The 14245-nt window shown below is 43.1% G+C and overlaps 1 protein-coding gene across 1 annotated transcript in view; it reads left to right on the top strand.

The window, feature by feature from the left end:
• grm7 (glutamate metabotropic receptor 7) overlaps positions 1-13673 on the top strand; it is a 164148-nt gene extending 150475 nt beyond the window's left edge. Inside the window, exons 9-11 of the mRNA XM_026306234.1 lie at positions 4950-5196; positions 6822-6844; positions 12103-13673. Coding sequence (XP_026162019.1) covers positions 4950-5196; positions 6822-6826 — 252 coding nt within the window. The 3' untranslated portion in view covers positions 6827-6844; positions 12103-13673. The remainder of the gene's footprint in view (positions 1-4949; positions 5197-6821; positions 6845-12102) is intronic.
• The last annotated feature ends 572 nt before the right edge of the window (positions 13674-14245 follow it).

Below are 14245 nucleotides of genomic sequence, written 5' to 3'. Positions count from 1 at the left end.
GTGATTGATGGCTAACAGATGTTTCTAGTTAGTATTGGTTACTAGAGGTTGGTGGTTATTAGTGATTGGTGGTTAGTCAGGTCAATGGTAGTTGGCAGTGCACAACTATTTCTATACCCTCATTTCTTGCTTCCCTCCTGCTCTCATCCGTTTCCATCCATCAGTCTCTGCTCCGTGATTTCACCATCAATCTTCTGCTGCTGACTGAAGCCTCTGAAAAACTTTCCAGCCTCTTCTGTCCTGACCCTCCTCACCTCTTCTCCTGTTCATTCATCATTTGCAGAGCTCTCATCCCACTTCGCCTCCTCATCTCACCTCCCACCTTCTGAGCCCTGTCGTCCTTTCACCTTCTTTTGTTATTCATCTTTGTCTTTGTTGCGACTTTTCTTTACTGTTTCCCCCGAGCGCCCTCCTGCAGGGCAGCCACAACCGTACGTCTCTCTCCATCTGTGTAGAATCCACCAACATTTAAACTCTTGCTGCCTCTCTGGTCATTGTTCTCCCACTGTCTACACATTTATTCAAACAACTTCACTTATCGTCATCCAAATGTACTTGAAGTATCCAAAGTAAAAGTACTCATTGTGCAGAATGGCCCATTTCACATGAATGGATCTGATATTATTGGATTCTAATTATTGATGATTATTGGGTTGATCACTTTAATGTTGGAGCTGATGTTAACTACCTTATATACTTCTAATTTGAAGTACTTTATATACTTTATACTTTATGTAGCTGACGTAACATGGAAAATACTGGTGAAGTACAAATACCTCAGAATTGGACTAAATACAGTACATGCCTGGGTTCTGTGCAGCATCTGCTTCCTCCAGGTGGAGTGTTTGAACATTTTGTGTGGTCTCCCTGCTCTGGGTTCATGCTGAGGGACGAGATTCCTGATGTTATATTATACACTGAGCTGCAGATGTTACCAGGCTGGAGGTTTATTGTGGCTGAAAACAGATGATGCTGCAGTTTTGTGTTTCGCCTGCACACACATGCAGCCATATTTCCAGCAGGCTGTCATTTTAAACATGTCGAATCTGTAGTAATGGAGGGTGGGGGCTTCTGAAGCACAGCCGCTGTGGATCTATTTAAGGCTTCGTCCGCTGATATTTCCCGGCCGAGGCAGCAGGAGGGTCTTTCTCATATGCTGTTTTGATCTGCAAGCTGTTCTTTAAAAGCTCATGTAAAGTTTTGCTGCACATTCAGACCACATCACTTCTGCACAGATGCTGTGTAAGCTGCTGAGAGCGACATCACCTCCAACTGTTCAGCTACAGAAATTTCATGTCTTTGTTTCATCTTTTTCACCGACGTGATGCAAGGACAGTAAAAGCAACGTACACCAAAAGTCTGAGGTCTAGACTCAGACAGAAAAACAAAAGTGAACATCTTCACATGAAAGATTTGAGAAGAGGTTTGTTTGGCTTTGAGGCTTCCTTAATCCAGATTAGCCCTCAGAAGCAGCCAGGCAGACGCATCCTGTCGCCCTCTGGTGGTGACGTTGTACAACGGGAGAAAAACTGAATTTGTTCCCTGATGCTCTTTTGTAGAGTGAAAGATCCACTTTAATGGCAGTGCTCCAGTTTTATATAAATGTAAAAATAAATCCCAAGGTTTGCTTCAGTCCCTGATGTAACTACAGTTGCACATTTAGTACTTCATAAGCGTCATGTTGTAGTTTAAAATCTTTACATGAAAAGTACCTGAAACTGTGACATAAATGCAGTGGAAGTACAAATGAAATTCTCAGGTGCACACAGACACTTCAGCATCTGCTTAGTTATGTTCCAACGTTGCAGAATTAAACAAAAAACCTAAAATATTTGCATTAAATGCGTCGTCTATGTTCTTGTTTTGATCCGGAAATGGTTCCAGTTCTTCCGGCACCTTCGGCTGTTTCCCCTCTTCCTGTTTGTCTCTTTTCACTGCCCTCATGTTTCCTTACCTGAATTCTAATATGGTTCCTTGACCCTCACATGCATGAGTTCCATTAACCATCTGCTGCTGGACTGGACTCTGTGTATGTGGCTCAGTGAACACAGGTTCCTGATTTGATGCGGAGCTCGTCACGCTGAGTGATGCTCGCGTCGACCTGCAGCAGAAACCACTCAGCTAGAAGAGAAAATCACAGATGACTTCGTGCTAAAATCCGTTTTCAGGCTTCACCTAAATGACAGCAACGAAGAAATCAATTAAGTCATTTCCTTCCAGAAATGGACACGTGGTCTCAGTCACACGTTTTCCACCCAAGAGATGCGGCAGAAACAGCAGACATTCACAATGACTTGACGTTTATTTCCTGTGAGGAAATGCTGGATTTCATCAGGTCTCTTCCTTTCTCACATTTTCCATGATTTGAGCTTTGACTGGATCTTATCATCAGCTCATCTTCTTCTGCAGCGTCTTCTTACCATCAGACCTCGCTGCTGCACGTGTGAATTTGAATATTTCAGAAACATCTTTTTCCTGATTTTTCTGTCACACATGAGACATGAGACTGTCTGTGCCACAGCTGTCTCCTCTGTTGAGCATCCAGATGCTTTTCCACCCAGGCAGAAACACATTCTGCTCTTTAAGCTGAGGTGTAGCTGGGTTAGGGTTTAGGAGGAAGATCCTTTAACTGTCCTGTGTGAGCAGCATTAGGGCTTGTTATTAAAACCAACTGCAACTAATCGACTGTTTCGAGATTCTGTCATTTAGTTTGTAAAAAACTGTCACAGGGACTGAGCCCAAAGTCAAACCTTTTTGTTTGTGTCCAGTTCAAACACTGAGCTCAGTTCTTCTTCTTCTTCTTCTTCTTGTTAGGCTGCAAATAATTTGTAATATTAGAGATCTGCAAACTAAATATTAATTCTTTACATGAAAATTGAAATGTGTGAATCCAATAATAGCTTCAGTTCCACCTGTATTTTACTGTTACCGTTCATCTATAGAAAGTCCTTCATGGTTATTATGTAGAAATCTAAAAGCTAAATTCATCAGATCATTGTTTACAGTAGCAGAAAACGGAACAGTCAAGAAAAAGAACGTTCAAACTCAACTGGTTAAATGTATTTTCAGTTTTTGCAGGTTCCTCCGTAAGTCTCTTCTTCTCTGTTGTTGTTTTCTAAATCATGTCCTCACCTGCTCGTGTCCTGACTCACATTATGTTTTTCTTCTCAAGCCATTTCTTACTTTCACCTCAGAGGGGTTGCATTTCCCAGCATGCCACAGATGGACTGATGGTTTCTCAGATCCGTCATAATGAGTCCTCCCCCGGTTCAGGGATCCCAGGAAGTCTAATTACCAGGCTTTGTTCACACCCACCCCCCGCTCCCCGCTGAGACGATCAGACACACAAACTCTTCAAACACACAGAAAGAGGCGTGATAGGAAAAACAGGAAAACCTGTGACAGTGGAGATGTGGACAAACTACATTTTGTCTGCAGCTCGTGGAAGTTTCCCTGAAGTGTGCAACTGGATCCAACACAGCCGAGCTTTGCTCTTTGTCTTTTCTGTCTGCACAAACAGTTCAGTTCAGGTTCTGCCTCCACCTTAACACAGTGTGCAGGTGTTTTCAGTGGAGGACAGCAGAAAACACTAAATCTCTTCTGCTTCGTCTCTTTTCAGTCAGATACGAGGAGGGTTAGGGCCTTTTTTATAACCCTCTATCGTAGCAACACTCACTGCACCATCAGCTGGCTGAGGAAATCTGGATTTCATGCTCCAGAATTAACCGGTTTGATCGGAGACGACACAAAGTTGTTTTGTGCTGAGTGTCCGACCTGTGTTTTCATGCCAGAGGCCACAGTTACGTTGAGCGACGTGTGGACAGTTGGTGTGTACACTGTACTCTGGACTTAGTCCTCGACTGTTGAGTCCGTACAATATTTGTCTCGTTTTACAGTTTAGTGAAAATCCCAGTGACTCATGAACTAATGACTCTGCAGCTGCATCTGTTGTGTCTGTATTTAGGAATCTTGTTGTGGGCCAAGCACAGAACCAATAGTTGTGTCTGTATCTGGACTTCAGTGTGAGCTGGTCTCTGTCAGCGTCTGCAGGAATAATCAGACTGAAGAGTTTAATGAAAGAGGATTTTAACTGTGGCTGCTGTTCTGTGTCGGTCACACTGACCATCATGTTGTTTCTTCTTCTACTTTTGGTGTTTTATTTAGAAGCATCTGGTTCGCAGTAAATTAACCTCATTACTTCCTAACATTGCACTTTATTTGTCTGCTTGAAGGAGCCGATCATCTTTAATATTTAACCTGCTGCAGATAATGAGCGCAGACCGGTGGTCTCACAGGAGACTGCCGTTCAACTTAACAAGATAAATGATCCACTTTCTACCTGCATCCAGCTCTCAGCGTAATCTACAAACTCACTTACTGTCCGATAACGAAGAAAACAAGAAGCTCAGTCTGTTTCCCCAGATCAGACCTCCTCCCGCTGTCCAGATAGGAGGAGGCAGGGTCCAGATAAAGTCTCTGCTGACTCTCAGAAGAATCCTCTTGCCGAGATGCACAGAAAGCTGTGGACACACACTACATACAGGCCTGTGATCGCAGTGTTTCCACTGTAGACGGCATATACATCAGGCTCTGGCAGCAGGGCCAGAACACGTAAAGGCAGTGGGGCTGGAGTCTATGAAGGCCACTGTGGGAAGCCCATTAAGGCACAGCTGGGCCTCTTTCAGCATTTATCCCAGGCCCGTGCTGGCCCTCTGCTGGGTTCACTGGGCCACCATCTCACATGCATAAAACATTAATGGCTGACCCAGCTGTCTGCTGCTGCTCTCTGCTGTAGGTGAGAGTAATTAAAACCAGAGTGGATCTGTAACATCTCTGTCTGATTGTTGCACCTTTTTACTCCTTTGACTCCTCTGAGTGTCCATACAAAGAAAAACTGCTCATATTTCTCCACATGTATATAACGTTACTGTTCCCTCTAACCCCACCAGCTGTACATCCAGACGACCACGCTGACCATCTCCATGAACCTGAGTGCGTCCGTGGCCCTCGGGATGCTCTACATGCCCAAAGTCTACGTCATCATCTTCCACCCGGAGCTCAACGTGCAGAAGAGGAAACGCTCCTTCAAGGCCGTGGTCACAGCCGCCACCATGTCGTCCCGACTGTCCCACAAGGCCAGCGACCGTCCCAACGGCGAGGCCAAGACGGAGCTCTGCGAGAACGTCGACCCCAACAGTAAGTACTGAGGAAAACTCAGCATCTGTATTAACATCTGCCACAGGGACAGCTTGTTGTTGTTTCACTCATCCTGCTCATGGACTGACTGGATTTTAGTTCTGGACCGAGACACTGGAAGAATCTTTGAAATCTGAGTTACAGTTAACATCAGATTTGACTTTTCATTCAATTAGCTGTGTGCAGTGTTACCAGAGAACCACGGCTGTGTTGCAGTTACGGCTGTTCTGTGCTGATCGTCACAAACGTCTAAAGTACGGATTCTTCTTGTGTGTCTGTCCTCGAGTCTGGGTCCAGCTCAGGACGTGTCTGTCCACACCCACCATGTGGTTTCTTTAAAGGAATAGTTACACATTTATTGCTGAGAGTGAAATGGTAGCAGTGAAGCTAACACACACCCCTGGCACATGGTTGAAAGGATTATGTTGATTAGTGGCTTTAGATCCTGTTACCTTCTGTAACACACAAAGATTCATCAAGTGTCTGTGCTTTATGGAGCTAATCCTTTCTAAATGAAAGCACTTTATTTTTGTCAGGCTTTAAAGGACAACAGGGCTCCACCACACCTATTCCCCGTCTGGGTGCCAAGTTAAGCTAAGCCACAGCTGCTGAATATAGAGGATTTGCAAAATGCTGAACTGCTCCTTTAAAAAAAAAACCCACTTATTTGACATAGTATGTTTGCACACTGCTCTCAGAACAATGTTTGGATGGTGCTGAAGTGAAACAGCAATTAGGTTTTGCTGTAACAACATAAACGTGACCTGCCCAGTGTCTGTTGTTACAGGCCAGACGCTCGTTTAAGACGTGAGCTGCTCAGAGGTTTGACCCTCAGATTCTGATTGGATTATAGTGTAGTCTTAAATTTCCATACAAATCCACTGTATGGCTGATTTACCATCTTAAATTGTGGATTTCATGATGACCCTTTCCCAAAGCCGCTGTGAAGTGTTTAAGTGATTCATTCACTGGAAAATAACTTAGCAAGGCCATAAAGTCCAGGCACCAATTGGATTTCCCTAGAATAGGGAGAATAATAAATAAATCTGTAATCCATAGACATTGTTTCTGGAGACAGTGTTGATTTGATGTGTAATCAGATTATTATTGGACACCATCAGTCACAGCAGTTGATGTACACGTATATTTATTTTTCTGGCCAGAGGGAATTTCTGAAGATCTTTGTTCTCTGAGCAAATTCAATTCAAAGAAAAGGCTGTTGGCGTATCGGAGCTGAATGCTGCTAACAGTGAAACACTTCTGATTTCAAACAGCACCACATTCAGTTTTACCTCAGCACACACAGGATTAAATCCAACGTCGCCCTGAGTCCATTTTTGTTTAGCTCTCGACGCTCAAAACGTCCTGGTGCTCAGCATTTTGGGACTTCCTCCATCAGAGGCTTTAAATTTTAAAAAGGCACAAAAAACATGCAAACATCTTTTTCTTTGAAGTGAAAAGACTCAGACTTTTCCTCCAAATAAAACTTTAATAGAAAAAACAGAAACAAAAAGTCCACAAATTAATATTACATTGCAATGTGATCAAATGTCCACCTGGCTGTGGGATTCCCTTTGGGGCTCTCAGAGACAACTCACCAAATAATGTTTTTCTCCCCCTGACAGGCTAATTTCATAATTTATCAGAGGTAAGAGCAAATTAATCTTCTCCTTCTGCTTTGCTGTCCTGACCTTGATCCATTTTCTTCTGGAGGTTTGAGGAGGTGGGGTGGGGGGGTTAGTGAGAGGATGGAGGATGTGGAGGGAATGTTAAGTACACTTCAGCTCCACATCGCCATCTTTCAACTGACTCCTAACTGTCACATGAGGCGGGAGAGAGAGGTAATGCAGCTCTGAGTGACCCCCTAGATCACGATGACATGAGTTAGTCCATTAATTCATTAGAGTCAGTTGCTCATTCAGCCTTAGTCACAGCTGGTGTTTAAAATGTGCTATAGAAATAAAGTCATAATCCAGACAAACTCCTGCAGGCGGAAACCTAAATGTACCATAAAACCAAATCAAACCTGTTTCTAAGCACAAGCTTTTTAAGTCCTCTAACATCCCCTAATATTTAAATTTTGTAGTTCCACTGGTAAAAAACAAAAAACAAATTGCGGCCACCTGGGATCTTGATTATCTCAGCTCATCAGTCAGGTCTCTTAATGTGGGAGGGGGTGGAGGTTTCCTGGTGTGTCATCAACATTGCAGGGACGTTGGAGCCTGTTTTGCTCTTCAGAGTCATGGTAGAGAGGACACAGCAGTAGTGGAGCTGTGTCGGCAGACTGCAGCTCAGCCAGGACTCCCTGAAGACCAGCAGAGCCATCTGTTGGTCTGGGACCATCCAGTCACACGACTCCCGCCTCATTTTGCACCTCATTTCTCTCTCTCTCACGTGTTCTCATTCAGCTGAGGTTTACTGGTTTTCCCCTCTCTCGATTTTTAAATCCTCTCCCTTTTCAATCTCGCTCTCTCGCCTCCTCCTCCTCACCTGCTGCTGCTATTCCCTCTCGCCTCCCCTCCTCCCTTCACAGCCTGTAATAGCCCTCAGTCACTTACGATGGCTTCATCTCTTTTTCTCTGCACTTGTGGCCCTCTCTCCTTCTGTCCTCTCTGCTCCTGCAGCTGATTCCCTGAAAACAAAGACTCATATCTCACACCATTCTTCTGCTCCTCAAAGGCCAAATCTCTTTGATTCGGCTCTTTGCCTTTCACCAAAAGCTGATTCCTTATACAACAAAGGCTTCTATATATCTCTTGAAACTCATATAGCCCTGGCTGCTCTCACAAAGAATCCTTACAAGCAGTACCTTTTCTTGGCATTGTCCTGGTGGCTGCAGAAGTGAAACCCTCCTTTCCTTTGTCAGGGGATTAGTCTCTCCCACACTCACACATACGTAGCTCACCTTTGAAATCTTGTTTTGAGGAATGTGTGTGAAAATTCAGCAGCAACATTTCAAAGGATTCATCTCAATAGCCTGCACAGTATTGGCCAGGTGGGTTTCATAGTTGTGTTCCAGGTTTCTCCAAAAAGACCTCCCTCCAGACACAGGCACATCATGCACACATACAGAAGGACCTACATCAGGGAGACACAAAGGAAAAGGAAATGAACATTAAGTGAACAATGAGGGACAAAAAGCCCAGGACTCCTGCAGGACCAGGATTCAGATCCAGACTGAGGCGCTGAGCCAGAGGGGAGAGAGAGACAAGTCCCAGCACAGAGAATCTGCAATAAACCAGAGAAGGAGACAGACAAAGGAAGAATCCTGTCAGCAGTACACAACTACAGCTGTGCAATATTAAACGACTCAAAGAAGTGGGAGTGGAGACAGATGTTTGCATCTGTACAGAGTTTAGTGAGCTTAGGTTTCATAACAGTAAACCCACTTTACAGTTGGCACAAACTGCAGCTTTTGGATGAGCTCTTTTTTTGGGGGGGAACATCAAGTGTGCACCTGTTTCTACAAGCAAATCGTCAGCACAGCACAGCCTGAACTTTCAGACTTCAACATATAAGCTGTGAGACAAATAACTCGTACTGGCCTGTGTGTTCTTGTTCTTGTGTTCTTTAGCTAGAAGAACCAATCAGTCTCTTTGATTTGTAAACCAGAAGCTGAATGTGAAAAACTAAACCACAGTCTGAAGGCAGCACAGTCCAAGAAAAACCCACCTCACCTATGAAAGTCCACCAACTACTAGTAGTATTACTACTACTACTACAACACACACCTAGTACCACAGTGACGCAATTTAACCATGCAGTAAACAACAACATTGAGGCAACTGTTTGCAATGAAGAATCATGAATTAATCAGAGAATGAAAGTTGCAGCAGCTCTAACAGGAAAAGCAAACCACTCTGTGCATCGATCTCTGCTCCGTATCAGTAAAATGAACAGTGGACACAACGATCAGAGCTGTTCTATACACACAAACAGAAAATACAGCTGAACTGCAACTCACCAGTCCCACTACTACAAGTGCTACTACATAACTGACACAAATACATGAAAAATGCACCAAATGGTGAAGTAAGGTCAAGGTAACTGATCCTGAACCACTTCCAGTTTCTGACAACAGCAATTCTAAGTTAATTAAACAGGAAGCACAGATGTGACCTATTGAATAATAAAGTAAATATGTATCTGACCCAGAAATACAACAGCTCTAACTACTTAACACACCTTCACAACTTTCTGCTGTTTTTATAATTATCAAAACAATGTTATATTTCACACAAAGCCATTGACAGGTCCTCATTAAACTGTCTGGTTGTCTTTCTATCGATCCAATAAATGAATCTTCCTGCCTAATAAAACACTGGATGTTCACTGCACAGCCTGAACAGCTGGCCCTGTCTCAGAGACACAGTCAGGCTTTAATATGCAAACTCTGCCATTTCCTCTTATCTCCTGCCATGATTGATGACGGCCTTTGGCCCGAAGCCGTTTGTCACAGGACCACCACCAAGGGCCAAGTGGTCGCCAACAGAGGGGAGGAGGGAGGTGGAGCTGCAGGACTAACTACAGGAAGACCACAGCTGTTCTACCCTCTAAGTTAAAAACCCGTAGAACCTGAGCATCCCCACATATGGGGACTTAAAGAATATAGCGATTATACATTGCGTTAAACAGCAGAATCTTTTTTTCTATGCCCCAAACACAACTCAAATGACTTCAATATCAAACGTCACTCTGCACTGCTCTACTGCTGGGACACTTTATGTATAACACACCCCCCAAATGAAAACTGAGGCTGTGCAGACTCTGAAGATGTGTGTAACAACATGGTACGACAGCATCAGAGAGCTAGAAGCCAAAACAGCAGCAGAACTAACTTTGCCCAACGACAACTGTAAAGTGTATTTTACCATTAAATCCACACTAAACCCTGTTGGACCCGTGTTACGCAACATTCACATCAATCCAGGCGGGTCTGAAGGGCTTTTCCAGTGGATTTCTAAAAATGAGTTCAAAGGGTGTTGATACCTGATGACCATGTCCACGCAACAACAGCACAAAGTGCTCAACATGCAAAAAAAACTTTTGGTTCAAACTGGGTCTAACTGGGACATAAGAACCACTGAACAGTCCTTATTCACAGATTCATTTCACATCTAACTGGGGGACAGAGCCAAAACACAGACATGAAGTGATGATGAGGCAGCTCTGGACCTCAGCTTCACCGGGACTACAGCTGCTCAGTGGGTTGGGTCTCTAAACTTCAGCTTCTGAACCACCTGGAGACTCTATGTCCCAAACACAAAGAGAACCCAATTGGTTCTTTAGGAATAAACTGAGCTGGTGTGGCCGTCAGAGTCTCTTTGCTAAACCAACATCTGGACTTTCAGAGGCTCAGCTGGATCCTACAGAGCAGCTACACAGGAAAAACTCCAGGACCCAGTTTCAGCAAGTGAAACACTGTCACAGTGATGACAGGTCAGAGATCCATAACAGCTTCATGCATTGATCAGACTCTGGTTTACTCCACACAGGGATGAAGACACTAGAGCCCAGAGGAAAGACCACTCCAGAGACTCAATGATCATCACCCAGAATCTAAAGCTGCTTCTAAGAACTACTTTTGAGATTTTTACAGTTTTCTTCAGCCACCCTTGTTCTTCAGAGACTCCCGAGGTTCTGAGTAGGAATTTAGTCAAATTATCCGATTGATTGTTTCTGATTATCAACACTTCAAACGGTTTTACTATCAGCTTGCTGAAGAATTTAATTAAAGTTTTCTAATCATTGTAATCTGTGGAAAGCTTCTTCACAGCGTCTGTAAAAGCATCATGTGACTGAGCCAGGTCCAAAGTAGACCTGAGTGAAATTATTATAATGAACAATGAAAAACTAAAGTGTTCTTACAGCTTAAATACTTTCCAGCAACCACAGGAGGTACTGACAGTAGTCAGTACTGAGTCAGTACTGACACAGTCAGTAGGCAGCTGGCATGAAGCCTTTTCATGTGTCTTTAGTTCAGGCCAGTGCAGATGCTGGATGAAGTATTTTGTCCAGACACCTGTTGTGTTCCCCTCAGCAGGCTGATCAATAAGGATGGCTGATCAGTGCAATCGGAGGTCAAGCCGTCCTTCACTAACCACACCACAGAAGAAGAAACTGTTCCAAAACCAGGCACACCTCATCTCCTACAAACGTCATACAGCTGAGAACGGCCAGAACTACTGGACTGTAGACAAAGCAGAGAGCTCACACTGACATCTCATGCTGGGACAAATACTCAGCTCATACGTCATGAAGAAACCTGTCACTCAGTGCAGCAGCCTGTGTCGCCGACGTTGGAATCACTTTAAGGAAAACGGCACAGACCACAACCAGAACCAGAAATGACAGCGTCAGCTTTCTACGTTTTCTTACATTCAACAAGTGAACGACATTTTTCACTTCACACAGCCCAAACCGAACCACGTCCAACATCTGAGCACAACGCCTTTACACTTTGAGTTAAATCACACACATCCGACTGGTCTATAACTCAGTGTTGTGTTTGTGGGCCACAGAGGAGCAAAACTGGCTGCTGCATGTTTCAAACAGGGCCCAAAGACAATCTAACAGGAAAGTCTAGTTTTACAGTAGATCTGAAAATTGTGTTTCTCTCTTCTGCTTCAGATGCTTTGTCCTCTGGGTTATGAGCTCTCAGCACCTTGTACCTTCACACAATTGAATTGTAAAAGACGACAAAACAACCTCCAGTCAACAAAATGCAAAAACTTTAAACAAGAATCATCATTCTTGAGAGTTCATAACTCGTCATCTTTAAAAAATGTGGATGTTGAATTTACTTCAGACATCACTTGCCATTAGCCTTCACCTATAGCAGCATATAGCAGCATACACAGTGGCTGAAGCTGATCCTTGCTTTGTGTCCATTTTCTCCCTCTTTAGGCCCAGCAGCAAAGAAGAAATATGTGAGCTACAACGACCTTGTGATCTAATGGCATTCCTCCATCAAAACGACAGAGTGGAACGAAGAAATAAGAGAAACGGTGATGACAGTAGGAGATGTCTGGTCTCCTGCTCTGCCGGCTTAATACAAGAAACTGGAGGAAAAAGAAGAAGGATGTTTTAAGTTATTTTTCTTTTGTGGTCTCCTGTGCTTCACTGCCCACTGCAGACTTTCAGAAGCAAAGCGTTGTGGGACTTTTCTTGAACTAAGACCCGGGGCACACAGATATTCACTGGGTCAGAGACGAGCCACAAAGCATAAAGACGAGTCAAGAAGTCATAAAAATGGGGGGAAACACATAGTGATGTTGGGAAATTGTTCCAAAAATAAAAAAATTAATCAAACCCAGAATCGTTTTGCGTGTGACGATGATGATGGTAGCGAGAACAAACGTCTCACAGCCTCTGGTTGTTGTGAGCAGTCGGCAGTGCTGTATCTGCTGTTGATGTCAAACAAAGCAGCCGTCTCGGCCTGACGTCACCTTTCTACACAGCCCGGCACCTCTCTTCTCTAAATGTACTTCCACGCTGCAAGTTTCCAACCTTCCTGTCACCCGTGTGTAGTTCTTTATGGCTTATATGTTGATTTTGCATTTTGGTTTTAGGACAATTGGTGATTAATCTGTTTTGCTCTTGCTTCTTGGATGCATATTGTTTTTTATTAAAGCCATATTCTTTGCTTTGAGACTTGGAGGGCTTTTCTCTCACAGCCACCTGGAATCTGACTTTTATCACTAAACATCATGTGGCACAAAATTCTGGACATTTTTAAAAACCTGCTTCCCATTCTGAGACCCATGAATGTATTAGGGTTTGTTTTTTAGTTATATCAGATTTCCTCTAATTATAAATTATTTGTCTCACTCCTACTTAGCATCCTGCATCCATATTTATGTTCTACGCTTTGAAACTACAGCTCCCATTATCCTTTGCTTAAGATTCAGTGAATTAGCTGTAAGATACAGGTTGAGCCAAGCTGCCAAACGTCCTGTTATTTGGACCTGCATGTCCCCGTCCTTTTGACATACTAGTTTTTATTTATTTTATCTTTATTCTTTAATATTTAGAGCATGGACATGTGCAAGTCTCTCACTCGTTTTCTCAGAAAGATGTGAACTCTTCATGGATGTCCAAAGGGATGAGACAGCAAGAAGTGAGTCCCAAAATCCTAAATCTTAAATCGTCCAACCTGAAAATCAGATTCCTCATCTGGTGGTGACTGCAAAGCCAACAAAAGATTTAAAAAAAGGCCTTTTTGTTTTAAGTGTCTCAAATGTTTGTGGTCCCACGATGAAAGCGTTCCCATCCCAACATGTGCTCCTTCTCCACACACACATGACGACTTCGGTATTTTCAGTATTTTGTAGGTGTATGATGATGATGATGATGATGATGATGATCCTTAACTGTGTTGTAGCTGACTTCACGAGAACCTACGTCGGTCCGGGCTTCACTGGATTTGTGCTGAATATCTGGTGATTTCGTTGGACTGCTGATACAACAAAAGGTGTTGTCGAGGTTGTCAATGCATGCCTGATATGTTCGATGTTAAAACCAAATCAGAAAAAAAGTTTAAAATACTGAAATTCTCACAACACAGTTGAGTCCACCTGTCTGCTCTGAATTGTACTGTTTTTGATTTATTTAACTTTCTCTGATACGTTCTCACACAGCAGAATATGGCCTTGATTGGTTTATTTTCCTGGAAACTATGGGAAATGGATAAAAATATGAATATATATTTAAGAAAAGTAAATACTTGTAAACAAAAAAACGAAGCATGTATGTTTTCTACTGTTTGTACTAGGTATATTCATGTTGCCCTTGCTGCTTATGTGCCAATGTTGTGGGAGAAATTTACATTTGGCCACTCATGCAACTATTCTGTGGTGTTGTCTAAGAATGTACCGACATGAAATAAAAAAAAAACCTTTGGTTATTTTTTTTATATATTCCCTGAGGAAAATGCTGTGTGGTATTCGTGTCTTACTCTAAGAAATCTTTTTCACTTGAATGGCCTTGAGACATTTTTATTTCCATCTTGTCACTCAGTGTGTCTTTTAGGATCATAATTTGCCTGAAA

This window comes from Mastacembelus armatus, chromosome 5 (genome assembly GCF_900324485.2).
Source record: "Mastacembelus armatus chromosome 5, fMasArm1.2, whole genome shotgun sequence".
Classification (NCBI taxonomy): Eukaryota; Metazoa; Chordata; class Actinopteri; order Synbranchiformes; family Mastacembelidae; genus Mastacembelus; species Mastacembelus armatus.
Note: the sequence above shows the minus strand (reverse complement) of the source record. Positions and strands in the feature narration are given on the sequence as shown.